The sequence below is a fragment of the Panthera leo genome, chromosome D4 (assembly GCF_018350215.1).
Source record: "Panthera leo isolate Ple1 chromosome D4, P.leo_Ple1_pat1.1, whole genome shotgun sequence".
NCBI lineage: Eukaryota > Metazoa > Chordata > Mammalia > Carnivora > Felidae > Panthera > Panthera leo.
Window position 1 is genome coordinate 73292991 of NC_056691.1, and position 27693 is coordinate 73320683.

Here is a 27693-nt window from a genome sequence, read left to right on the forward strand (position 1 = left end):
TTGCCCACACGGTGTCCCACAGTGCCCCGCGCGCCATAGCCTCCCTCCTCACCCAGCCCCGCCTCCGCCTCCGCCTCGAGTCGTCCAAGGATCCGAACTTTCCACGCCGCTACGGTTTTGGCCCGCCCGGGCTTCCGTCCGACCCCACGGGGACTCCGTGTCCCTTCCCATGCTCGTTTCTCTGCTTCACACCGCCACCACGTCTGGAGCCTTCTCATCGGATCAAGTATGGCTCACTGGAGCTTCCGTCCCTTTCCCACAGTGCTCTGTGCCGCTGCCTGGCAACGGCGCTGCCTGGCGGCAAGAGTGGGAGACCGAGGCTAGGACCGAGCGGACGGGGCGGGGCTCCTCTTCCAACGGAAGGCGGGGCCTGGAGGGCGGGGCCCCGCCTCTTCCGCCCGGTCTCTTGAGGGGACCGGTTTTCGGAGTGCGGTACGGCGTCCCGACAGTTTGGCGTGGCTTTTGGTAGCGCGGCCTTCCGAGGCCAGACTTTCCCACTTACCTTTTGCGGAACGAAGCGGGTATCTTTTTTCGATTCTACGGGACCTGATGTCCATCTTTAATCTTTTCACCCCTCCCAACTTTGTAATCGCATTAAGGATGTTTGTCGCCTAGAATTGTTGAACGCAGACTTCTTTGCCAGTACAGCCCTAACGCTGGCGACATAGAAATGGGCATTAGACCTCGGACCTCAGTTCGGGCTTGTCAGGTAACGAAAGGGCAGTAAGCAGCCGGTGTAAGAATAACGCGACAGTGCCTTCCATTCAAAACCAAGCCCTGTTAAAATTGTATTTATTTTTTAGTTCATTGAATTGAGGATCATACATCTTTCCCGGTCAAACACATTACCATGGTTTTGCAGTGGTTTCTAAGTTGTATCATTTTCATGTACGTAGAAACTGTCCTCGTTCCCACTGAGCACCAATGTTTTTTTTTTCCCTTGAAACATGTTCTCACGTCACCCTTAATGTTCCTGCTTTAAAAAAAAAAAAAAATATATATATATATAAATATATATATTAATTAATTTATTTATTTATTTAGAGTAATCGCTACAGGCAACAACCTAGGGCTCAGGCTTAGGATGGGAGATCGAGAGTCGCATGTTCTACCGACTGAGCCAGCCAGGCATCCCAATTTTCCAGCTTTTGACAGAGACATGAGTGTGGAGATCTACTTCCTTATCATGAGAAAAACAAGAGCAACTGCAATGATAAAGGGCAACGGAAGTAGCATTGGTTAGAGATTATAGGGTTTGGTGGCTGACCTCTCCATCTGGATAGAACAATAGGTTTGGTTTAAAGCTACCAGGAGACGCTTAGCTCCATCCAATTGCTATCTAGTCAGAATTGGGACCACCGTGTTGTCAAGTATTTTGATCTTTAAGAGGAACCAGAAATCTGAACATTGTGGACTATTTCCATTTTAAAAAAATGGCTCAAAGTGCAGACCAGACAAAACAAGTCATGGGACAGGTGTGATCCCATGCCAATAGGTCACTATCTTTGGTCTAATTTATAGGCTCTTCAGAACAGGGACTTATTTTGAAATGCTATTTTTTTTTAATGTTTATTTTATTTTATTTTTTTATTAAAAAAAATTTTTTTTTAACATTTATTTATTTTTGAGACAGAGAGAGACAGAGCATGAACGGGGGAGGAGCAGAGAGAGAGAGGGAGACACAGAATCCGAAACAGGCTCCAGGCTCTGAGCTGTCAGCACAGAGCCCGACGCGGGGCTCAGACTCACAGACCATGAGATCGTGACCTGAGCCGAAGTCGGAAGCTTAACCCACTGAGCTACCCAGGCGCCCCAGAACAGAGACTTATTTTGTTCATTACTGTTCTCTATGCCTGTAACAGGTCCCGTCACATATTTGGCAGTCAATAAATGCGTTGAATAAAAAGAAGAAGAAATTGATACTGTCTTTGAAAAGTTATCAGGGATCACGTGGTAGTGATTGCCTAAAATATTTCCGGAGAGAGAAAGATGATACTACTCATCGAGCCCCTATTGTATATGATACATAAAAGTACATTTCCTATAATGCTCTTCAATTCTACTTTGAGATTTCCCATCCCCTCTTTATATGAGGAAGCAAGCTGAGGGAGGTGAAGTCACTTGCCTAGGACCATACAACCAGTAAATGGAAAGCCAGAGGCCTCTGATGTGACTGCAAGCCTACTGTCTTGATGTTTGAGTAAACCCACTCATTTCTGGTGGGTATTTTCGTTGCCTGTTTGAGAATTGGAGCATCTTGAAAAATGAAGCATGTTTTCCAAAGGTTCAAGCCATCTAAAGGCATGTCAAGCACTTCTGTGACTGCCTTAGTTCTAATTTGATAAGGCTTTTTGGAGATGGTGGTATCTTCTCCCTAATGATTAATGAAGGGGAAAAGGAAAGGATGCTAATATTTAATTTTGAACTCTATGCTTTTTTCAAATTTATTTTTCTTAAATACAAAACAGCTCTAAATAAGGTGAGTTTAGTCAGCCTCGCTTCTTCCTTATAAGACCTTTTATTTTTTTATTTTTTAATATTTTTTTATTTTTGAGAGAAAGAGAGTGAGCAGGGTGGGGGCAGAGAGAGAGAGAGAGAGAGAGAGAGAGACAGGATCCGAAGCAGGCTCTTTGCTGACAGCAGAGAGCCCGATGTGGGGCTCGAACTCACAAACCGTGAGATCATGACCTGACCTCAAGCTGGTTGCTAAACCTACTGAGCTACCCAGGTGCCCCACCAGATCTTTTCATATCCATTAACTAATTTTTATAATGACTCTGTGAAATAGGCTTATCCTCATTTTACAGATAAAGAACCTGAAGCTCAGATTGCTTAAGTGCCAAGTCACTCAGCTACTAAATGGCCAAGTAGGAAACGTGAAGTCAGTTGGCTCCAAAAACTCTAGCCCCCTCCATTTCATGCTGAGCCGTTTTCATACTTGCTTGTTAGCCAGGCTTCTTTTTATTTTTTTTTTATTATTTTTTTTATTTTTTATTTATTTTTTTTAACGTTTATTTATTTTTGAGACTGAGAGAGAGACAGAGCATGAACAGGGGAGGGGCAGAGAGAGAGGGAGACACAGAATCGGAAGCAGGCTCCAGGCTCTGAGCCATCAGCCCAGAGCCTGATGCGGGGCTCGAACTCACGGACCGCAAGATCGTGACCTGAGCCGAAGTCGGACGCCTAACCGACCGAGCCACCCAGGTGCCCCGCCAGGCTTCTTTTTAAAAAATGTTAATTCTAAAATACTTAACATGCAGAGTTATATTAGTTTCAGGTGTATAATATGGTGATTCAACAATTGTATACATTTCTCAGTGCTCATCACAATATACTCTTAGTCCCTTTTACCTATCTCACCCTTCCCCCACCCCCCACCTCCCTTCTGATAACCATCAGTTTGTTGTCTACAGTGAAGAGTCTCTTTTTTGGTTTGTGTCTTTTTTTCTTTGTCCGTTTGTTTTGTTTCTTAAATTGCATATATAAGTGAAATTAGATGGTATTTATCTTTGACTTTTTCAGCTCTCTTATCATTATAGTCTCTAGATCCATCCATGTTGTTACAAATGGCAAGATTTCATTCATTTTTAAAAAATGTGGGGAGCAAGTGGGGGAAGGGCAGAGAGAGAAGGAGCAAGAGAATCCTAAGCAGGCTTTGTGTTGTCAGTGCAGAGCCTGATGCAGGGCTCGAACTCAGGAACCGTGAGATCATGACTTGAGCTGAAATCAAGAGTTGGATGTGTAACTGACTGAGCCACCCAGGTGCCCCTTATTCTTTTTAATGGCTGAGTTGCTTGTTACCTAATTTTTTAAAAATATTTATTCATTTTTGAGAGAGAGAGAGAGAGACAGAGTGCAAGCAGGGGAGGGGCAGAGAGAGAGAGGGAGACACAGAATCTAAAGCAGGCTCCAGGCTTTGAGCTGTCAGCACAGAGCCTGATGTGGGGCTTGAACTCATAAGCTGTGAGATCATGACCTGAGCCCAAGTTGGATGCTTGACCAACTGAGCCACCTAGATGCCCCACTTGTTACCCAATTCTTAATTATCCTATGACCATCACTTATGTATATGGGTTCAATAGAAATATTTTATGCTTTGAGTCCAAATTAAGATCTGGATGTCACGGCTAATGTATAATATGCTCTAATTATGTGGTTGTTGTTACTCTAGAGGGCTGGAAAGCTGTGCGATTGGCTTTTGTCCTAAACCAGTTGTAGCTATGGACTTGCCAGATGAGAGCCAGTGGGATGAAACCACCTGCAAGTTGGCTGTTTGTCAGCATCCACAGTGCTGGGCAACGATCCGCCGGGTTGAGAGGGGCCACCCTCGAATCCTGGGCCCTCCCTGCAAAACAGCTCTGAATAATGAAGGTGAATTTAGTCAGCCCTGCTTCTTCCTTGTAAGATCTTTGAACTATTTTCGCTTGGCTCCCTTTTGACATTTTACATGTTTTCTTGTCTTTTTTCTTAGACGAATCCCCAGTGCTCACCATTGTAAACATCTCAGATTCCTGCTTCCGGGCCAAGAGACTTGCTCATGGTCATTTCTCAGGATTTACCTTCACCAAAGCTCCCTCTTTATTGTGTCAAGGTTCAAAGTTTGACTCCAAATTTCAAGGCAGGTAAATTATCATGGAGTCTTCCCTTATGGGCCTCCTATCTCAAAATTCTGAGTGACTTCCTTGATCCATAGACTCTGAGAAAGCTAAATTAAAAATAAAACACCAGTTCAGGGCATCTGGGTGGCTCCAGGCTCATAGCCTGGAGCTTGCTGCGTATTCTGTGTCTCCCTCTCTCTCTCTCTCTGCCCCTCTCCAGCTCGGGTGGTCTCTCTCTCTCTCTCTCTCTCTCAAAAATAAATAAATTAACTTAAAAATAAAAAGGCCACTAGTTCAGTTAGAGAAATGGTGAATAGGCAGTGGGAAACAAAAGGAAAGCTTTATTTTTATTGTAGGACTTGGTTAAAATAGGGTTATATTAGTTTGCTAGGGTCACTGTAACAAAATACCCTAGGCTATGTGGCTTAAACAACACAAATATATTTTTTCACAGTCGAGAGGCTAGAAGTCCGAGAATAAGGTGTTGGTAGAGTTGTTTTCTTCTGAACCCTTTCTCCTTGGCTTGTAGGTGGCCTATGTCTTTTTTTTTTTTATTAAAAAAAATTTTTTTTAATATTTATTTTTGAGAGAGAGACAGAGCATGAGGGGGAGAGGGGAAGAGAGAGAGAGGGAGACAGAGAATCTGAAGCAGGCTTCAGGCTCTGAGCTGTCAGCACAGAGCCCGACGCAGGGCTCAAACTCACAAACTGCGAGACCATGACCTGAGCTGAAGTCAGACACCTAACCGGCTGAGCCACCCAGGTGCCCCTAGGTAGCCTATGTCTTAACATGATCTTTCTTCTGTGTGTCTTTGTCCCAATATCTTTTTCTTCTTTGTTAATTAAGTGCTTAATTTTAACTCCAATATAGTTAATATTATTATTATGTTAGTTTCAGGTGTACAATATACTGATTCAACAATTCTGTGCATTACTCAGTGCTTATCATGATAAGTGTACTCTTAATCCCCTACCTCCTTTTCTTAATAAGAGCACCAGTCATTGGATTAGGGCCTGTAGACAGGCCTAATATGACCTCACTTTGCCTTAATTACTTCCTTAAAGACCCTCTCTCCAAATACTGAGGGACTTAAATTCTGGGGTACTGAGGGTCAGGATTCAACATAAGAATTTGTGGGCACAATTCAGGCCACCACGGGGAGCACCTCGTCAGCCTCTGCAGGTCATCAGAAAACTGTGTCCACACATACTCTCTCTCTTGTCTTTTATTTTTAGGTATGAAACTATTTGTAAGCTCTTGAAGGCAGAAACAATGGTTTCCTTTTGAATCGCCCACAGAATCTAGGCTCCCAGTTAGTGCTTGCTGATAGGGGAAGCGAAGGGACAGACGTCTGTGGAGAGCTTAAGACTTGTTAAATTCGAAACCTTATGGCCTGGAGTCAAGGCACTCCTGGCAGTCTTTGTACCGGTTCATTTTCTCCTGTTTGATGTAAGCAACCTTTGGTGGCTTCTGGTGGGCCAAATGCCGTATGGGAAAGGGTAGGACTACTTTCTGGTTCTCTAGGACTTGAACCTCGGGAAGAAGATGGCTTCTCCCAGCCAGGGCCTATGGAGGCAAAGGCCTCGATGTCACTCATGTCGTCACTCATTGAATTCACAGATGTATCTTAGTGGGGGCCACTTTGCTGGGCTCTGGGGATTCAGTGGTAAACAAGATTCAGTATTTTTTTAAGTCTTTTATTTTTGAAAGGGGGAGGAGGGGCAGAGAGAGAGGGACAGAGGATCTGAAGCAGGCTCTGTGCTGACACCAGTGAGCTGATGCAGGGCTGGAATTCATGAACCGCGAGATCATGACCGGAGCCGAAGCTGGACGCTCAACTGACGGAGCCACCCAAGCCCCCCAGCAAGATACAGTCTTTACCCCCAAAGGGCTTTCAGCCCAGCCGGGGAGGCGGAGAACCGTTCCGTGTGCCGAGAGTGCCGAGAGCAGCACCCCTGGGTGCGTGGAAGCACACAGGAAGGGTTCCTCAGGGCACCGTCTTCTGTGCAGGTGGTACCTGTGCCTACCCCTGAAATGTGGACAGTCTGGTGAAATGGGGCGTTGCAGGTGGGAGGTTGACGTGAAGAGTGTTCTGGACTACAGAAATAGCATATCCAAAGGCCAGGAGGCAAGAGGAAGTTCTTTAGGTATGAGGAAAAGGGTCCGTCGTGTATGCAACATAGAGCAGGAATGGGAGGGTGGGCAGAGGTGAGGCTAGGGAGCTGGAGAACAAACAGCGGCCAACATCACATAGATTAGGCTCAGGAGTTGGGTCTTTATCTTATACTTCCTTGGAATATTTATTCGTTCGTACACTTAATGTGTTTTAACAAATAAATATAGTGCAAGTGATATGAAAACGTAAGGGGACAGTATGTTTTTGTGGTAAATATGCATTACATTAAATTTACCATTTTAATTGTTTTTAAGTGTACAGTTCAGCAGCATTAAGTTCATTCACAGTGTTGTGCAACCATCACTACAATCCATTTCTAGAACTTTTTTTTTTTTTTTAATTTATATCCAAATTAGCATATAGTGCAACAATGATTTCAGGAGTAGATTCCTTAGTGCCCCTTACCCATTTATCCCATCCCCCCTCCACAAACCCTCCAGTAACCCTCAGTTTGTTCTCCATATTTAAGAGTCTCATATTTTGTCCCCCTCCCTGTTTCTATATTATTTTTGTTTCCCTTCCCTTATGTTCATCTGTTTTGTCTTTTTTTTTAATCTTTTAAAAAAAAATTTTTTTTAACGTTTATTTTTGAGACAGAGAGAGACAGAGCATGAATGGGGGAGGGTCAGAGAGAGAGAGAGACACAGAATCCGAAACAGGCTCCAGGCTCTGAGCTGTCAGCACAGAGCCCGATGCGGGGCTCGAACTCATGGACCGCAAGATCATGATCTGAGCCGAAGTCGGACACTCAACCGACTAAGCCACCCAGGCGCCCCTGTGCTGTCTCTTAAAGTCCTCACATGAGTGAAGTCATATGATTTTTGTCTTTCTCTGACTAATTTCACTTAGCATAATACCCTCCAGTTCTGTCCACGTAGTTGCAAATGGCAAGATTTCATTCTTTTTGGTTGCCAGAATACTCTATTATATATGTACATACCACATCTTCTTTATCCATTCATCCATCGATGGACATTTGGGCTCTTTCCCTACTCTGGCTATTGTTGCTAGTGCTGCTATAAACATGGGGGTGCATGTGTCCCTTTGAAACAGCACACCTCTATCCCGTGGATAAATGCCTAGTAGTGCAAATGCTGGGTCGTAGGGTAGTTCTGTTTTTAGTTTTTTGAGGAACCTCCATACTGTTTTCCAGAGTGGCTGCTCCAGTTTGCATTTCCACCAGCAATGCAAAAGAGATTCTCTTTCTCCACATCCTCGCCAACATCTGTTGTTGCCTGAGTTGTTAATGTGAGCCATTCTGACAGGTGTAAGGTGGTATCTCATTGTGGTTTTGATTTGTATTTCCCTGATGCTGTGTAGAATTTTTTTTATCATCTCAAACGTGAACTCCGTACCCATTAAACAGCAACTCCCCACTCCCTCCTCCCTCTAGCTCCTGTTAATGTCTATTCTACTTTCTGTCTGTATGAATTTGCCTACTCTAGCTACCTTATATAAGTGGAATCATACGATATTTGTCCTTTTGCATCTAATTTATTTCACTTAGCATAATGGCTTCAAGATTCATCTGTGTTGGAGCGTGTGTCAGAATTGCATTCCTTATTGAGGCTGAAAAACATTCCATCGTACAGAAATACCACATTTTGCTTATTTAATATGCTTTGAACGTTTACATCAAAGGTACTCAGTCAACTGTTATTGATGGCGACATAGCTCTCTGTGGCTGGAAAGAGGGAGGCATAGGCTCTGAATTCAGTTTGATGCAACAAACAGTTGTGAAGTGTTTGCGGTGTGCAGTGTCTGGGAGCTGTTCTAGAACAAAGAAGCAAGCACAACTTAAGGGAATGGGGAGACCATACATTCACTCAGTGAGTACTAAGCCCCGAGATGTTCTGTGGATGAGCACAAGGCTTTTCCTCATAGCACCGACTGTCGTCCCAGTAAGTTGTTCGTGTCTCTGTGTCATGTTTGGAAACTCTTATTTTTTAGGCCTCGGAAGGATCTACCTGACAAAGATTTCACCCACTATACTGACAGGTCTCCTAAGGTAAATCATAGAATTAAAAAGGTACTCCCTCAGCATTTTCTGTTTACTAGTGGGGATAAAATACTTGTCGTTATTTAACATTGAGGATGACTAGAATCTGAATGATGACAGCGATAACTAACTAATATTGGGCCCTTAGTATATGCTAGGCTCTGTGCTAATGCCTTTCTTTACATACTATACTGTTTCCAGAAATCCCAGACACAAGTGGGATTGATCTGTGGCCGTTTGGCATAGGTAAGACTTTCCTGTCTGTGTCCTACACAGAGCATGTTCAGCTACAAAGTAAACCCTGGCATCTCATAGTGCGGGGAAATTAAAATGCTGGAATGTCACACCCAAAATGGCCTTTAGGTCATCTACTCTGATAACTGTCAAACTTTTTTAACTATGACCTCCAGTAAGAAATACGTTTTGCAACAGAATAGCATAAAACGACCCTTACCCTAAGTATGAGTGATGTTCTTTGATAGTTTCTGTCCTATTCTATTTTATTCTCTTTTTAAAATTTATTTATTTTGAGAGAGAGGGAGAGCACAAGCACATGCACCTGAGTGTGAGGAGAGGAGAGGCAGAGAGAGAGGGAGAGAGAGAATCCCAAGCAGGTTCTGCGCTGTCAGTGCTCAGGGAATGCTACCCTAATGTCACAGGGAGGCAGGGGGACTCTTCGCTTAAACATGCTCACTTGTGTAGAGTACCCATTCCGGTGTCTGGTTTCGTGAGGCAGCATTATAAAGACGATTTAGGGGTGAGAAATGTCTTTTTGTCATCTGCACCACCATCCCCTTTAGGTTAGCCTGATAATTCGGTTCTTAAGCCAGTTCCGAATGCGTCAGGAGCTGCTACCTTCAAGCCATATGTAGGCTTCACGTGTTTCTCTTAGCTTTCAGTGCTGAATCTGAATGAGACACGAGTTCCCAACTCTCAAGATGTTAGAAATATGGTTGTCGTCTGGATCCCAGAACAACCAGAGAAGCGTGCAAGGTGAGTGTTGTGTCTAGAACGTGGGGGCCTTCAACTCTTGTGTTCTGCAAGTCCCCCCCGCCACCCCTCACTGCCCTGTGCGGGCCTCATTTACGTGATCTCCTTTTTAGCCACCTCAGTGCAAGTATCAGGAGGCCACGTAGAGAAGAAGGTCATGGTCTCTTGTATTTGCTTCTTGCTCCACTGGGGTTCTATTTAATGCACTTTGTGTTTCATGTGGGGGGGGCTTCTCTACATCAAATCATGGCCGTAAATAGCATGCAACATAGAGCCCAGTGTGTTTGTGGGGTCTAAGAAACAGATGCTTCCTGACTATCAGTTTTTTTTATTAGTCGTCCCCAGCTAGTGGAAACGTTTTCAGTGAAGCATGTGAATGTTTGGTCTCAGCCCCAAGTCCCGGCTCCGTGGCACAAAGTGGATATTGGGTAGAACCTATGTGCAAAGCAGAAGGATCATTTGGTGAAGGCCCAAAGGCTTGGCAATGCCGATAACATTGAAAGGCAGTGTTTGGGTTTTCTTTCATGAGTGCTGAGGCTTTCAGATCCTTGTTAAGTGACTGTTTAGATGTGGTGTGACTTAAGAATCTTATTTCATTTTATTACTTTTCTTTTTTTTTTTTAACATCAGATGGGTACTATGCTGAGGTTGTAACAAATTTTGAGGGAAGCACCTGAACTACAAAAGGATCTTATTCTCTTTCCTTTTTTTTAAAGTTTATTTATTAATTTTTTTAATGTTTATTTTATTATCTTTGAGAGAGAGAGAGAGAGAGAGACAGAGCGTGAACAGAGAGAGAGAGAGAGAGAATCCTAAGTAGGCTCTGTACTCACAGTGCAGACGCGGGGCTGGAACTGACAGACTGACGCGAGGCTGGAATTCATGAACTGTGAGATCATGACTGAGCTGAAATCAAGAGTCAGATGCTTAATCAACTGAGCTACCCAAGAGCCCTCATTGTTTTTTTTTTTTTTTTTTTTTTTTTTTAATGATCCTATCAGAGGGGTGCTTGGGTGGCTCAGTCGGTTAAGCGGCCGACTTTGGCTCAGGTCATGATCTCACAGTCCGTGAGTTCGAGCCCTGCGTCGGGCTCTGTGCTGACAGCTCAGAGCCTGGAGCCTGCTTTGGATTCTGTGTCTCCCCCTCTCCCTGCCCCTCCCCTGCTCATGCTCTGTCTCTCTGTCTCAAAAATAAATAAAAACATTAAAAAAAATTTAGAAAAAAGTTCCTGTCAGTGATTCTGCATATATGCATTTGTGTGTGTGGGTATGTGAGTGTGTGTGTGTGTGTGTGTGTGTGTGTGTGTGATGTAAACAAAAAGCCCCTAAGGGTTTATTTCCTTTAATGTAAAAAAAAAAAAAAAAGGCCCAGTTGTGGGTGGGCCAGGGCTGGTATGTCAACTCCATGAGGTAATCAGAAACCAGAGCTCCTTTTGGCTCTCTGGTCATCATCCTTAGCCCATGGGTTTCATTTTCTCAAGGTGTTTCATGGGGGCTTTTAAGGTCTAAGTTGACTGCTAGAGCTCCAGCCATCATATCCATGTTCCAGGCAAGGAGGAGGAAGATGACAGTATAAAAAAATACTTGAGTATCTCCTCTATGGTGAGCAGTGAGAATTCAGTGAAAAACCAAATTGACTTTGGTCCTTGACCTCCTACAGTCTTAGGGTGGTGGTGGGGGATTCAGACCTTACATGCATCACCACACCTAAGTGTATAATTACTCATTTAGATTAATGCTATGAAATCAAATAACGGGACCATATGAGAGAATGGTAGGGAACCTAATTTAGATGTAAGGTTAGGTCTTGATTTTAGCAGCTTCTGGGTAGTTGATCCCTTTGGACTTCTAGCCAGCCATCTTTGAGTACTGAATAGAGGATGGAAATCTTCATGGTCACCATTCACAAATACCCGTGGTGCCTCTGTTTAAGACTTCTGGGAATAAGTTGTGGTTTTTCTTGTTTCAAGACCAGCTGAGAAGAAGTGCATTGTCTCCAGCCAGGATGGCAGAATGAACTGTGTAGCTGTAAGTTTGAGGTTTTGGTCAAACCTTTATGATATTACTCTGTACAGAGTTTTGGTTATTTTATTTCATTTTTCCTTTCATCTACATTCCCCCTTTCTCCGTTCTTTTTAAATGAACAGAATCTGCAAAAGAAAACCCCTCTTAAGGAATAATTACCAAAGCATTTTCTATTCTGAGACTCTCTTCTCTACCTCCTCCCTGTAGGAGGGTGAAGAGTATCTTGAAGAGAAATTAGGAGGAAGTGTTGGGTATTCAGGGGGAATTTTTGGCCGATTAAAGACAAATCCCCAGTGTGACAAAAAGAGAACTTCAGTGGACTAGGGGTTATAATGGACTTGAGTTTCTCATTCTCATGCCACCCCTTATGATTAATTGTAACCCTAAGTAAGTCACAGAGCGGGAAGATTCCTCTATCTGGGAGAGTATCTCTTGCTCCCTGTTGTTCACTGCTGAATCCCCAGCCCCAGCCCCGTGCCTGGCACATCACTGGCCAACAAATACTTGTTCAGTTTTCTCAGTGAATGAATTAATAACCTTTTGGGAAAACGAAACAACTAGTCCCTGTATGATCTGAATTCAGCAATAGGATGGGGAGCCAGGGAGCGAAAATGTGGTGGCCCTCACAGTGCAGAGGAGGGTGCTGCTGGAGTGGGTCTGGAGACCAGGGGTTTGGCTTGCCAGGGTTGTGTCTGGGAGGCTGGGATGTTCATGGGAAGGAGTGGCTCTGAAAGGAGCGCTTTGTCTTCGCTGTTGCTTTTCTAGAAAGACCATTTTCTCTATAGAAAGCAGAAAACAGAAACGCAGCTGGGACCTCCAGGGATGAATGTGCCTCCCCCCTTGCCAGTACACAGTTTTGAGCAACTAACTTCAGAGTCCATACCTTTCTGGAACCAATTTGACTTGGAACCATTACCTCAGGATCTGTTGAAGAAGTGAGTGTCCTGTGAGCCTGTGGTAGAGCCAGAGCACCTGCTCTTCTCTGAAGCAGAGAAGGGGCTAGTAGCCTGCTTATTCTGAGTAGGGACAAAACTGTCCTCTTACTTGTGCAGTGAGTTCTTAGACTTACCGGTGTGCCACCATTTACCAAGTACTTACACTTGCCAGGCCCTGTGCTAAATAAATAAGCACATTATGTATATTCTCTCACTTGAACCTCCACGAGAACTGTTACTCTCTTCTGACTTAAAAAAACTTTTTTTAATGTTTATTTACTTTTGAGAGAGACAGAGTGTGAGTGGGGGAGGGGCAGAGAAAGAGGGGGAGACAAAAACTGAATCAAGCTCCAGGCCCTGAGCTGTCAGCACAGAGCCCGATGTGGGGCTTGAACTCACAAACCGTGAGATCGTGACCTGAGCCGAAGTCGGACGCTTAACCGATTGAGCCCCCCAGACGCCCCCCCCTTTTTGTGTTTAAAGTAAGCTCTATGCCCAATGTGGGGCTTGAACTCATGACCCGTAGATCAAGAGTTGCCTGCTCTGTGGACTGAGCCAGCCAGTCGCCCCCCACTCTCTTCTTTCTGTAGATGAGTTATGGGTAAGTGGGAGGCAGAAGGGAAATGTGGTTTGGAGTGAGACAACCTTTGGATTTTGCCTTGAAACTTCCTGGTTTTGTGCATTGTGGTAATTTAACTCGCATCTTACATTTCATTCCCTTGTTTGCAAAATGGGGGTAAGAATGCCTGTCCTCAGGGAGCTGAAAACACCTGTTGGTACAGGTCTTTTCAGGCCCAAAGTGGAAAATGTATTCAGATTGGTAGCCCTTTTCATCTCTTTTTCCTCAGCCACACTCTCCAGGAAGAACTGTCGCTGACTGTCTGGCTGTCTCTGTCCCCTTCAGCCTTTTGCCTGATGAAGGGAAAACCAGGCCTTCTCTGGAGATGAAGACGCAATTGGCCATGATGAAGAAGAAACTTGCCCTGGAGAAGAGCCGACCTGACAGTGCCATTTCTGCAAAGATGTTTTTATCTGTGCACCGCCTCGCCCTGCAGGTAAGAGCCAGGGGGCCTCAGAGAGGGATGTCTAGATGCAAATCCCAACTCATTACTTTCCAAGGCTGGAGGAGGCGACTTTCTATTCTTTCTCTCTATCCTTTCATGCTGGACCCAAGCCCCATAGAAGGGCTGGGCTGTATGTAGTGAAAGCAAATGTATGGAGAGGGGCTTGAGGACAGCAACATTCTCTGTGTCTTCTGCACTTCCGCACCGTTTCCTCTCTCCATAGCTCCTGGTATGATGTTGCCTGCACTGGGTTCTCCAAAAGTGCTCGTTGGCTAGATGGGTACCTGCATTTGAGGGATACATTTTGAGAAAAGGAAAGAACTTCAGTAGAGCTTCTCTTCTTCTTCCTTTTCCCCTTCCCCTTCCTCTCCTCCCGCCCCTCCTCCTTCCCCTCTTCCTTCTGCTCCTCCTTCCCCCTTCTCCTCCTTCTCCATCTCCTCCTTCCCCTCCTCTTTCCCCTCCTCCTCCTCCCCTTTTCCTTCTCTTTCTCCTCCTCCCTCTTCTCCTTCTCCTCCTCCCCCTTCTCCTCCTCCTCCTCCCCCTTCTCCTCCTCCTCCTCCCCCTTCTCCTCCTCCTCCTCCTCCTCCCCCTTCTTCTCCTCCTCCTCCCCTCCTCCTTCCCCCTTCTCTTTCTTCTCCCCCTTCTCCTCCCCCTTCTCCTCCTCCTTCTCCTCCTTCTTCTCCTTTTCCTCCTTCTCCTTCTTCTCCTTCTCTTCCTCCCCCTTCTTCTCTTTCTCCTCCTTCTCCTCCTTCTCCTCCTCCTCCTCCTCCTTCTCCTCCTCCTCCTCCTCCTCCTCCTTCTCCTCCTCCTCCTCCTCCTTCTCCTCCTCCTCCTTCTCCTCCTCCTTCTCCTCCTCCTTCTCCTCCTCCTTCTCCTCCTTCTCCTCCTTCTCCTCCTTCTCCTCCTTCTCCTCCTTCTCCTCCTTCTCCTCCTCCTTCTCCCCCTCCTTCTCCCCCTTCTCCCCCTTCTCCTCCTCCCTCTCCTCCTCCTCCCTCTCCTCCTTCTCCTCCTCCTTCTCCTTTTCCTCCTTCTCCTTCTCCCCTCTCTCCCTCTCCTCCTCCCCCTTCTCCTTCTCCTATGACTCCTTCTTCTCCTCCTCTTCCTTCTCTTTCTCCTCCTTCTCCTCCTCCTCTACTTCCTCCTCCTCCTCCTCCTCTCTTCCTTTTCTTCTTTTTCGTCTTTTCCTTCTTTTTCTCTCCAGAGACCAGCATTGAGATATCCTGAACATTTGAAGAAATTGTGTTCTAACCTGAACACAGAAGGTAGATTTTCTGGTGCTGTCAGATCCTCAGGTACTGTTCCCCCTCAGCCCACAGTGCTTATACTTGATCTTGGTCCCAATTTTGTTATGTTTGTGGCCAGAGTCATACAGGATCACATGTAGAACTCAGGAAACTGCAGTTTCAGAAAGCAGCCCTCTTCCCCGCACCCCCCCGCCCAATGGCTTGGTTCTGACAAAGGGGTTGTTGCCATTGTGGAGCAGGGCAGAGCAAGCAGCCCAGGGGCGGGTGGGAGCTGTCAGGGAGAAGAGGACTGAGCCGGTGCTCTGGTCACCAGGTCACAAGCAGCAGCAGCAGCAGCAGAAGCAGCAGCAGCAGCAGAGGCTGGTGAAAACACCACCTAAGAGACAGGTAGAGGGGCAGTGAGGGGCACCCTAGGACTGGCTGGGTCTGGGGCAGGGGCGCAGCCTGGAACAGGAAGGGATGTATGAGGTGTCCACCTCCCTGTTCTCTGTCTGGTTGCAGATATTGACTTCCTTCTTTTAGACTCTTTCTGAAATGTTTTCTTCACTTCCGAAGGTCCTAATTCAGTTCCTCCTCATGTGGGTTTCAGGAGGCTAAAAAGAAACCCAAGAGCGATCCAGGGAGCCCGAACATTTTGCATAAACGTTCAGGTGCCATGGTTTATGGCCCACGCCATGGTAAGGAGAATGTGGGTTTGGGAGGGACAGAATCTCAGGACGTAGCCGAGGGCAGGAAGAACTGAACTTGTCCGTCATCTTGGGACCTGCCTTTGTCAGGCATTCGGAATTCTTCTTGGAACGTTTTGGCCGGGCTACCATACATCATCCTTCCATCAAACGTTTACTAAGGAAGCAAGCTGGGCCAGGTGTCTTTTTCATGTGGGCATTTGAGAGATGACCATGAGCATGAGTCAGAGGCATCTTTCCTCATGTCTTTAGAAAAGACAGAGTGATTTGAGGATGAAGAGCAAGCAAGGAGGCAGGAAAGAGCCAGGGCCCCTGATTAGCCCCCAGAGAGTTCTAAAGAAGCAGAATCCAGGGCCACTTCCCAGCTACACGTTAGTTCCTGGAGGCTTGGGTTGAGATCATACTATCTAGTCCCCTGTAGGAGGCAAGTAGCCGATCTTGATAGGAGATTCTTTCCCTCTGGTGTTCATGCTGGATGCGAGAAGAGATATTTCCCCCCCTTTTGGAGTCCTTATCACGTGTCTGAGCTGAAGGATATACTTACCCGGTCTCTCTGACATTGCTCAGTTTGAGTGCAGAAAAAAGAAAGAAAGAACAGAAGGGAGAAAGAATGCCCTGAAACCTTAGAAGATTCTTGGTGCCCTATTAAGACTGGACATTGCTGATCGTTTCAGCATCAGAATTTGCTCTCCAGCCCTGGGGCAGTGGGAGGGTCAGGAGAGCTGTTTCCTGAGAAGAATGCTTCTCTCTCTCGGTTTATTTCCCATCCCATTGAGCTCTCAGATGCCAACAGTGGCCTGTGACCTGAATTTCTAGGAAGCTTCCTGACCTTCATGTGGGATGTAGACAGAGCTAGGGCTGTTGCCCAGGGTGGGGCTGACTGGTCCAAGGTTAGCTCCTCATCTGGGGTGATCAGCACTGCCCTGAATTCATTTAAGTGCTTTTCGTTCCTCTTCCTGATGCCTCCAATAGGTGATTGGGTGCCCCCCCCCCCTTTTTTTTTTAAGTAGGCTTCACACCCAGCATGGAGCCCAGTGTGGGGCTTGAACTCACAACCCTGAAATCAAGACCTGAGCCACCCAGGTGCTCCTGTTTTTAGAGCAGTGGCCTGTCCTCACCGGGTTGAGAAAGGTTTATGGAAGAGTTGATTTTTGCGTTGGATCTTGAATGTGTGAGCGTTTTACTGACATGAAAGAGAATTCCCAGAAGTGGGAATAGCTTTAGCAGAGGCATCTTGGAGGAGTGTGGCTACTCAGGGAACACAGCAGTCCATTGTAGCTGTCGGTTATTTGAGAGAGAGTGATGAAATGTTGGGCTGAAGAGGTAGGTGGGAGCTTGTGTAGCCTGCTGAGGTGTTTGACCTTTGCTCCAGGTCGTGGTGCTCCCCCTTGACTGCTCGCTGAAATCAGCTGAGGGGCTTTTAAATCTCAAATACCCAGGATGCACCACAGACCTATTAAATCAGAAGTTCTGGTGTTGGAACCTGGGCCTCAGTAAATGGAACCCCCAGTACTCCCAGTGTGCAGCTAGGGTGAGAACCAGTGCTGGTAGGGAGCCAACAGAAGTGTTAAGCAAGGGAGTCTCTTGTTTGGCTTTGCCTTTTAGCATAACATCTCTGGTGGCAGTTTGGAAGATGTTCATTTGGAGGAAGGGAATTGAGAAAGGAAAGGGCGGATGCATTCAGGGACTAGATGGGGAAACGACTGACGCAGAAGAATCCTAGAACTAGAGCTTTTGGAAGGGAGGGGTTCCATTTTTGGAAGTGAATACGGAGACATTAGGGTTGGTACCACAAGGTAAGAGGAGTATTCGTAAACTGAAAACCTAGGGTGAGGGCTTCTTTCGCTGCTAAGATGTGCAGATACCTGCCCCTTAGGTTTCTTGGAGGAACTCTAAGTCATTGAGCATACACTTGAACTTAATCTCTAGTTCTTTTTAAAAAATTTTTTCTTTTAACATTCATTTATTTTTGAGAGACAGAGTGTGATTGGGGGATGGGCAAAGAGAGATAGGGAGACACAGAATCTGAAGCAGGCTCCAGGCTCTGTGCCATCAACCCAGAGCCTGGTGCGGGCCTCAAACTCACAGACCAAACCGTGACATCATGACCTGATCTGGAGTCGGACGCTTAACCGATTGAGCCACCCAGGCTCCCCGATCTCTAATTCTGTAGTAGATGTGGTCACAGTCCCAGGTGAACGGATTCACAGGTAGAACCCGGAGGCCGAACTCCCTTCCACCTCCTCTAACCTGTCTTACCCTAGACGGGGTAGGGACTTATAGACTAGGGGTCACCTAGAAGCCCAACAATGGGATATGAAATACCAATAAGCAGAGAACTGAATTGGCTTTGTGATCACTAGGTCACAGAACTCTGTTGGGTTGGAAAAGTGACCAAAAGCAGCCACAGTGGATGAAGTTAGAAGGACTCACCTTGAAGCAGGTAAGAGTACGGGAGCCGTTCTGCCAGGGCCCTGTTTCTGTTATCTATTATTGTAGAACACACCACCTCAAAGCCGGAACTGCAGTGGTTGATCATTTCTCGTGATTTTGAGGGTTGACTGGATGATTTTTCTGGTGTTGCTTCATGTCATTCAACACAGTTGCTTTCAGCCAGTGGCTGGGGTGGGGCTGTTGGCCAAATTGCCTTGGCTCTCTTCTATGAGGCCTCTCCGTGGCTTGTTTGGGTTTCTTTTAAAAAATTTTTTCTTAATGTTTATTTTTGAGAGAAAGAGAGAGAGAGAGAGGAAGAGACAGAGTGTGAGCGGGGAAAGGGGCAGAGAAAGCAGGAGACGTGGAATCCAAAGCAAACTCTAGGCTCCAAGCTAATAGCACAGAGCCCGATGTGAGTCTCAAACCTACAAACCGTGAGATCATGACCTGAGCTCAGATGCTTAACCGACTGAGCCGCCCAGGCGCCCCTCACGAAAGCACGTTCTTAAGAGATGGGGCTGAAACTGGAGCAATGTCACTTCTTCCATATTTTATTAGTCACAAAATCACAAGCCCAGCCCAGATTCAAGGGGAGAGAAAACGTACTCCGTCTCTTGGTGGGAGGGGCAGCATGTGCATGGAGGAATTGGAGGAATTGTTGGGAGCCACCTTTGGAGGCAGTGCACCCTAAGCTGACAGGTGGGAATGGAGAAAAGTGGGTTCTGGCTTCATCTGGTCAGTCTAGAGGGCAAAGAGCGTGTGATACACGCTTCTCTCTTTAGTCTCAGGAGGTGGCATTTTGTCCTGTCTTAGATGCTAATTTTTCGAAGAAAAGCATCTTTTAGAAAAACCCTTACTTTCCTAAAGTCTTGATTCAAGTTTCCTTACACTTACTCTAATGAATTTCAGGATTCCACAGAGAGACCACAGATGAAGAATTCTCTGGATTCCTTCCCCAGTAAGGATGGTAAGTTCCTAGGGTGGAGGAAGCTTAGTAAGTCATTTAGGCCCGGGAGAGCTGAACTCCTGTTGACAAGGATGGTTCACCTCCCTGGAAGCCATAGTCCTCATCCCTCAGAAGGGTCCTAATGACACGCAGCCCTTCCTTTTCTGTCCTGCATTTGGCACAGTTGGGAGAGGGCTGCGGGTGCAGCTAATGGCTGGGTCTTCTTTCAGATCCTGAATTATCTAAGACCAAACCCTCTAACAAGGACATCAGCACTCAGGAGGACGCTGTGCTGGAATCCCAAGAGAGGAGCCCAGAGGACCTTTCAGATGGTACATCTAGAACAAGGTGGAACCCTGAGCTCAAACTACTGAGGATTCTTCAGGCCACTGACGACGAGGATGAGGAGAACTAGCTCTCCAGGTCAGAGAGTGGAGAGTATTTCAAGACTCTGCAGGGCAGTCTTACTCCAGAGCAGAATGCTTGGAATCCTGAGGACAGTGACCTTGGACATAAGGGCAGAAAGCAGAGGGGACTTCTGCTCCCTGGAGGCTTTACCGGGGCCTGACCATAGAGATTCTGCTTTTTTCGTTCACTTCTCCTTGCCTCTAAAATAATTGAGGAGAAAAAGCCTCATCCTTTTTAAACTTAGATTGTTTCTCTTTCATTAGGAACAGAATAATTTTAGTGATTAAACACAACTGCTGCTTAAGCAAAAGACTCATTCTGTTTCTGGGAGGAGGGGAGACATGTTTCTGCTCATCTGTTTTCTGGGTCACTTTTATCTCCCCTCTGAAGCTCTGAAAGGTTTCCAGTTAAAGGAAGATGAATTTTGGGACTCCTGGCTAGCTCAGTCGGCGGAGCGTGTGACTCTTGATCTTGGGATCGTGAGTTCGAGCCTCACGTTGGGCATAGAGATTACTTTAAAAAAAGAAAAAAAGGGAAGATGAATTTGGCCCGTGAGACACCCTACTGTGTTCCCAGCTTTTCCTCTCATTCTCTGGAAATGGTTTCTTTTAGAGATGGCACCCAATAATCATTTTCATATTAACCTGAAAGAGTCTATAAAGGTCTAGTTTCTAAATTATTGAGTCTGTAGGAATGTTTCAGTGATACTTGTAAAGACTCAGAATTTCAGAGTCTCAGGGGACCTTGAATTTGGTCTTTGGAAGGATTTTTTTTTTTTCACGTTTTTGTCCTTCAAGTTTTTTTTTTTTTTTTTAATTTTTTTTTAACGTTTATTTATTTTTGAGACAGAGAGAGAGAGAGAGCATGAATGGGGGAGGGTCAGAGAGAGAGAGACACAGAATCTGAAACCGGCTCCAGACTCTGAGCTGTCAGCACAGAGCCCGACGTGGGACTCGAACTCACAGACTGCGAGATCATGACCTGAGCTGAAGTCGGACGCTTAACCGACTGAGCCACCCAGGTGCCCCTCAAGTTTTTAATATAGGAAAATTTCAAGATTACCTAGAAGCAAAGAGAATGATATAATGGAACTCTCATGTACCCAGTGTGTTAGATATGGGCAGTGAAGGCCTTTACCCTGGGCCATGAGCTGGGGCAAGGGTAGCTGGAATCCATTATTCTCACCAGCTCTGCACCCAGGGTCAAGTCTCCTTCCCATAAGGGGGAGCTAGGTGGAAGAAGAGAGCCCCCACTATTGTTGGTACTCGCTAGCACTTAACTTCAGCCACCAGTAGCCGGGGGCAGGATGAGAAACAATGACATTTTGTTCCTCTTGGGGAGAGAGCCCTCTGTCTTGGGGCCGGGGGAGGGAGGCCTGTGTCCATGGGCTGCAGCAGTCTGGAGTGGTTTCTGTCTCACTGAAGTTGGGGTGGGGCATGGCTCTAGGGTCACACAGCATAGACTCTGTTCTTACTGAGATTTTGTGGATTTTCTTGAACAAATGTTTCTTCATGTGCTGTATGCTGCTAAGGCCATTTTCAGAGACATAATCATTTAAAAAAAAATTTTTTTTTGACGTTTATTTATTTTTGAGACAGAGAGAGACAGAGCATGAACAGGGGAGGGTCAGAGAGAGAGGGAGACACAGAATCCGAAACAGGCTCCAGGCTCTGAGCGGTCAGCACAGAGCCCGAAGCGGGGCTCGAACTCACGGACCGTGAGATCGTGACCTGAGCTGAAGTCGGACGCTCAACCAACTGAGCCACCCTGGCGCCCCAACATAATCATTTTTTTAAAAAAATTATTTTCACCAGTTTCACTGGACAGCACTCTGCGGAGCATCTCATGCTGTGATGCCAGAAGGGGGAATTCAGGACTGGGTCTGACATCTTTCTGCAAGAGAAACTTATCCCTCATCAATTATTTGGTTCCCCTAAGTACAGTTTGTACAAAGAAAGGCAGATTAAGTGTTCAACTCTTTTTTAACATTTGTCTCAAAACAGACCAAATTAGACAGCTAAAACTGCTGCCTACCCATTCCTCTCTTCTAAGCCAAATCAAAATTCTATGACACCATTTGTGTTACTAGACTGATCTATACTTAGCTGAATCTTCATAGTGAGAGGAATCCAAGAGGCGTTATGTGGGCTGTTTTCTGAAGATAATTATTTCCCAAACATACGTTACATTGCAGAATGACTTCTGTGGGCTAACTTAAAAATGTACACATTTTTTCAATTCCTTAGTCTCCCCTCAGACCTGTCCACACGAGCAAACCTGACTCCCAGTGGCCAGTAGTATGGCTGAGGATGGGGCAGGGCTTTGCTCTCATTTGCTCATTTTATCTGAAGACTCAGAAGAGAAATTCTAGTTACTTTATTACCAGTTCAACTACTTAGTAAAGCAACTCACTGCAGTTGGCACATTCTTTTCAGATTTGTTGATGGGTACAGAGTTCCCTCTCGAATCATGACATTTTGAGTGAGAAAATGTTTGCTATTTGAACACCGGCTTTTGCTTCTATTTTCAAAGGGAAGAAAACCATTTGCAGGCTGAAAACTGTTTCTCCTTTGTTCTACCTATCCCTCAAATCACAAACAGAATTTAGGGCTTTTCAAGACAGTGTATACCCACCGTTTTTGTTGGTTCTCTGGCCAACTCTATAGATAGATGTGGATTGTGTCCATTTTACAGACTAGAAAACAGGCTCAGAATCCAGGGCTGATGATAACCCATTTGGGGCCTTAGTGAATTAGGAAAAAAAAAAATGCACCCTTTATGACACTTTACTACCATCTGTTGAAAAGTTATCTCAACGAGTGTACAAATCTACAATGATTACAGTATGATCGGCACCCCGAGAGTTGGTCCACAACCCTCGTCACAGTACCTGGGGGCCTTGCAGGAGAGGGTAAGTAATTTGCCAGAAATCAAAGGCCACCAGGTGATGGGGGCTGGGCTTAGAACCTGGGTCCTCGCTCCTCTCATCCACTGGACTCTGATGCGTCTCTGATTCCCTCTCTTTAACACACAGCAGAGCCTGGGGCTTTGATCAGAAGCCGTCTTTAATCAGAAAGGAAGAATGAGACCATGTATAAAAGAATTGACTGAGGGGAAGAAGCTCTCATCAACGCTTTGCATCAACCTCTCAATGTTCTGAGGGAAGAGGATCCAGGTAACTGTTGCCAACTGCCATTTCCCCACCATCTGGGCCATAAGAATCAGGAGAATTACGACCTAACAGCCAGGAGGCTCTAGCTAGGATTACTTTATGCACTTAAACAGACAAGAGGTCTTAAGACTTAGCTAGTTGGAATATTGTCCTAGTAGCCTTAAATTCCTAAGGAAGTAGTCTCTGGCCTCTTTTCTTCTTTTTTATGTTCTTTGTGATCCCTACTAGCTGTAGGCCGCTTTGTTTGGGTCACCATGTTTTCTGAGCACACTTTCCAATGACACCTGGCCCGGTTTGACCTGTGCATAGAAGCAGAGTCAGTGAAACAGTCTTCAGATGGTCTGTGTCCACACTCCCCTCCTTATAGCACCAGCTAGTCTTTTGTTTTGGTGTTGGTCTTGGTATCTGGGGTAACAGACTCTGTTCTTCGTTGTTTTTGGATTACAGTAAGCTCCCTTTGATGGGAGTGGGTCAAGGTTTCATCCATGGTAGCAGTGACCCTTTAAAAAAGTCTGTTTATTCAAATGTGCCTAAAGGAATTGTTTGCTAAATTAAAGACAGAAATACCCCTGGCTGTTAGATAAGCATGATTAGAGGCCCTTTGGAATCCAGAGGAATCTGGGAAAGACTTAAATTGTCTCTTTTCAGTTGCCATAATGTACCAGGGTAGGAAATTATTTTGCCCTTCTGTTTATACATTTATTTAACAATTATTGAATACCTACTGTATGTTAGACAATCGACCACAGATTATCCTTTTTTTTTTCTTTTTAAAAATATGTTTGTTTAGGGGCGCCTGGGTGGCTCAGTTGGTTAAAGCATCCAACTTCGGCTCAGGTCATGATCTCACGGTCCGTGAGTTCGAGCCCCGCGTCAGGCTCTGTGCTGTCAGTTCAGAGCCTGGAGCTTGCTTCAGATTCTGGGTCTCCCTCTCTCTCTGCCCCTCTCCTACTCATGCTCTGTCTCTATCAAAAAATGAATAAACGTTAAAACAATTTTTTTGTTTATTTTTGGGGCACCTGGGTGGCTCAGTCAGTTAAGTGTCTGCTTCGGCTCAGGTCATGATCTCATGGTTTGTGAGTTTGAGCCCCACATCGGGCTCTCTGCTGTGCACACAGAGCCCACTTTAGATCCTCTGTCCCCTTCTCTCTCTACCCCTTCCCTGCTTATGCACATGCTCTCTCTCTCTGTCTCTCTCTCTCTCTCTCAAAAAAAAAAATTATTTTTGACAGAGAGAGAAAGAGAGTGAGGGAGCGCATGAGCACGAGCAGGGGAGGGACAGGGAGAGGGAGACAGGATTCAAAGCAGGCTCTGTGCTGACGGGAGAGAGCCCATGGGGCTCGAACTCATGAACGATGAGATCATGACCTGAGCTGAAGTCAGATGCTTAACCTACTGAGCCACCCATGTGCCCTGACCACAGATTATCTTGATAGAGAAACAAAAAATTCTGGGGAGATGAAGTTATTCCCAGGAGTGTAGCTAGAAATTTTCCTGGATTATTTGGTGAAGTTGTTTGGAACCACTAGGTGGTGATATTACATTAAGGAAATGATATTCTTCCAAGACTGGAGGCCTCTGGTTCTTTCTGAAGCCAGGGTCTACACAGTCAAAGACATTTCCTTGTGAGTAAATGGAGAAAAAAACCCACATTTACCAATGAAATATATGATCCAATTTAAATGCCCTCACAAATGAATTTGTCTTTGAATAATTTAGAATGCCATTGTTAGAACTATTTCAAGAGTGTGACAAATTCTGGAACATGCCCAGAGGCCTAGGATTTGGGGGAAATGGGGGAGCTATTGAGGATCCTGACAGTTCTCAGTTGGGCAAAGACTCAGGGAGGCAGCATTTGATAAGTAGAAATACCACAAATTATCTGAGGCTCTTCTAAAATTTTCTTGACCAGATTTTGCCTTCAGAGGTGAAACCAATAAATTCAGTTTTGTTCGTTTGTTTGTTTTTGAGCCTATATTACTTCTAAGGATGGCCCTGTTTTGGAAGGGATCTCCAAAAATAATTAAAATTCTCCCTTGGCCTCGGGATCAAACCCAACCCCTTTTGCTTGTCTTACAAACCTTACAAAGTAGGCTTATGGCCCAGGTGCGCCCTGCTTGTCTCCTCAGGCCCAGTTCCCTCCTACTCCCCCTGAAGCTCTGTGATTTTTTCCTTTTGGTTGTAGTGAGTCTTGTCTTCTCTTGCCTTCAGGCTTTAAAAAATTTTGTTTTTTTCTGTACTTTTCCTTCAACGTCGACAATTCTTTTCTTCCCTTCTCTGCCTAGTTTCTACTCATCCTTTAGATCTCAGCTTGCATGTTATTATTTTGGGAAGCTTTTTCTGACCGCTGTCGGGGTGACGTCCTCCTCTTTCACTTTCCCTCTCCCGGCCTCTGTGGAGTTCGTGGCTTGTCTCTTGCCACCGTCCACAGCCAGACTATGAGTTCTGCGAGTCGTATCTGTCTTCACTGCATAGCATCAGTACCTAGATGAGTGCCTGGCACATCATAACTGCTCAGTAATATATGCTGAATGGGCGAATGAATAAGAAGCAGATATGACATATCTCCTTTTTTTAGGGTACATGTAATGTAGCAGTGTGAGCTGAGTGATACAGAGTGTGAAGAAAGAGGGGCCCTTTGGATGCTCCTATCTGAAGCTATTAGGTTTTGGCAGGTGGAGATGTTTGTGGAGGTGGCCTTTTGGTGGAGGGAAGCAATGCAGGTGAAAGAAGTTTGGGACATAAGCAAGTACTGCCATATTCCCAACTGGAAAGGGTGGAAAGTGGGGTCAGAGACAGCTTGTGTCCCCATTGTTCAGGGCCTTGGATGGCGGGCTGGAGGCAGTGGGTTCTATTTGATAGCCAATGGGGAGCCATCGATGGCTTTTGACTAAGGGAGAGATAGGACTAAGGAAGTGCTTTAGAAATTGTTAATCTGATGGCAGGAAAACATGAATTGGAGGGAGACCAGCAAGCCCAGAAAGATCAGTTAGGAGGCTGTCATAGGAGTCAAGATGGGAGGTGATCAGGGCCTGGATTATGTGGGCGGCAACAGAATGGAGACAGAGGGGCATGGTGCAAAGGAAAAATTAACAAGAACCTGGAAATTGGACAGAAAGAGTAAGGGGAGAGGCAGGAGCCAAAGAGTTTTCAGCCTGATTCAGTGAGATGCTGTCATGATCGGAAACTGGGAGGCCAGAAGGAGAAACCAGTTGAAGGAGAGAGAAGGAGATTCCTCCCTCAAGCCTTTACAGTGGAGTTATGGTTTTGTGTGGCTTCTCACTTATGGAAGTTCAATCAATGTACAGAGCCAAAAAATGAAGCACAAGTGGGCAGGAATGACAGGGGAGTACAATGCAGCTGGCGGGGGCTGTTCCAGCTCTGTCACTCCATGAAAATACAGCTCAGAGGGAGTGCAAGATGGGAGAAGCAAATTTGCTGTTCCCCTTTTAATTTACAATGCCATGGGTATTTTCTGGGGGACTAAGGGCTTATTTGAAGGTAATTTGGCTATTCACAATTTATGCCTTGTATGCTGATTTTAGATCTGAATTTCCTGGCAAGACTTGACTTTTTCAAATGTGTGCCAGATGCTAAGGTGGGAAGTAGGCAGCTACTAAGAAGACACACCTCTGTCACTGCATTAGAGGTGCTCACAGTCTAGTTTGGTAGAAAGATATGGAAGCAGACAGTTAGGGCTGGTCTAGGTGAGCAGCCAGGGAGAGAGCCAGTGCAGAGAGAAAGATTGTTGGTAAGTGTGTCAAAGCAGAGGTGGCCCTGAGCTTGGGGTTGGAGAGAGATCTGGGCCTTCATCAGAACAACACAGAGCAGCAGCCAGAGTGGAGATCTTGGAGGGACAGGGTATTGGGGCAGGAAGGGGACAGAAGGGTATGGCTGGGGAACATACCTTACGAGAAGGCAGGAAGAGCCACAAAATAGAGGAATTATCAGAGAAACAAGAGGAAAACTATGGCAAGGTGGATGAGGGCTGAGAATGGACACCTGATTTTCATAATTAGGAAGTCACTGGTGACCTCTGAGTTAACAGTTTCAGTAGAGCAGTGGGGGCAGTCAAAGGGGCCCAGGAGTGATTGGTGAGGGTCTGGAAGCAACGGGAATACATGCCACCTCTCTCAGTTACAGCTCCAGTCAAACCAACCTAGGTGTATTCCCTAGCTCCCAGTGAAATTTCCCTGGTGGACCTTTGGGAGCTCTGGATGCCATGACCCCTGTCCCTATATTACTTCCCCTGACAGTACGCTGATCCAGAGGTAGGCTTTGTCCTCCATAAGCCTCATAGTCCGGCTTGAGTGCATGTGAGCCAAGCCACATCTTTCAGCTGTGCCTGCTGTACTTTATACTAAACACATCTAAATTATCCTCTTCCATAAGTAGGATCCACACTCCCACAGGACTGCCAGCGCTAACTTGCTAATTGCTTCCCTGGAGTTTGCTTCTTGCAATTACTTTGTCAGAATCTAGACAAGGCAACATAGAACAATTTATTCCAGGGTGATGTTTTTAAGTCAGTGGTTCCTTATCCTAGTTATATTGTTCTTTTCTTTTTTATTTTATTAAAAAATTTTTTTAAATGTTTATTATTTTTTGAGAGAGAGAGCGAGCACAAGTGGGGAAGGGGCAGAGAGAGAGGGAGGTACAGAATCTGAAGCAGGCTCCAGGCTCTGAGCTGTCAGCACAGGGCCCAATGCGGGGCTCAAACCTGTGAACCATGAGATCATGACCTGAGCCGAAGTCAGATGCTTAACCGACTGAGCCACCTTGTTGTTCTATTAAAGAGATTAAAATAGTAAGAAATGTATATACCCACGTAGTTTACCGTGTCTAGTGTTCCCTCTATTCCTTTGTGTGGATCAAGACTTCGAGAGTATCATTTTCCTGCTGCCCAGAGATTTGAACATGTCTTGTGGTGCAGGTGGTGTCCACGATGAATTCATTCAGCTTTTGGAAGTCCAAAAAGATCTCTATTTTTACCTTCCTTTTGGGAAGGTATTTTTGCT

At 45.7% G+C, this 27693-nt stretch overlaps 2 protein-coding genes across 8 annotated transcripts in view; both read left to right on the forward strand.

The window, feature by feature from the left end:
* CD4H9orf43 (chromosome D4 C9orf43 homolog) lies at nucleotides 1–22624 on the forward strand. 6 transcript variants are annotated; one of them, XM_042913230.1, is made up of 15 exons: nucleotides 289–709; nucleotides 4172–4371; nucleotides 4472–4622; nucleotides 8725–8782; nucleotides 9666–9766; nucleotides 11733–11790; nucleotides 12553–12722; nucleotides 13627–13777; nucleotides 14988–15078; nucleotides 15344–15417; nucleotides 15620–15707; nucleotides 18080–18159; nucleotides 19059–19116; nucleotides 19326–19518; nucleotides 22541–22624. In XM_042913230.1, exons 2-14 carry the CDS (start codon nucleotides 4221–4223, stop codon nucleotides 19508–19510), a joined length of 1416 nt encoding a protein of 471 aa, XP_042769164.1. In that variant the 5' UTR covers nucleotides 289–709; nucleotides 4172–4220; the 3' UTR covers nucleotides 19511–19518; nucleotides 22541–22624. The 6 variants fall into 6 exon arrangements, with proteins under 6 accessions (XP_042769162.1, XP_042769164.1, XP_042769163.1 ...); XM_042913229.1 differs by having other exon boundaries at nucleotides 22538–22622; XM_042913228.1 differs by lacking the exons at nucleotides 289–709; nucleotides 22541–22624 and adding an exon at nucleotides 1–226 and having other exon boundaries at nucleotides 19326–19807.
* The window catches only part of RGS3 (regulator of G protein signaling 3), a 139400-nt gene continuing 134298 nt past the window's right edge, over nucleotides 22592–27693 (forward strand). For both annotated transcript variants that reach the window (XM_042913214.1, XM_042913216.1), the window contains exon 1: nucleotides 22592–22678. The gene's annotated coding sequence lies outside the window, so the exon portion shown is untranslated. The remainder of the gene's footprint in view (nucleotides 22679–27693) is intronic.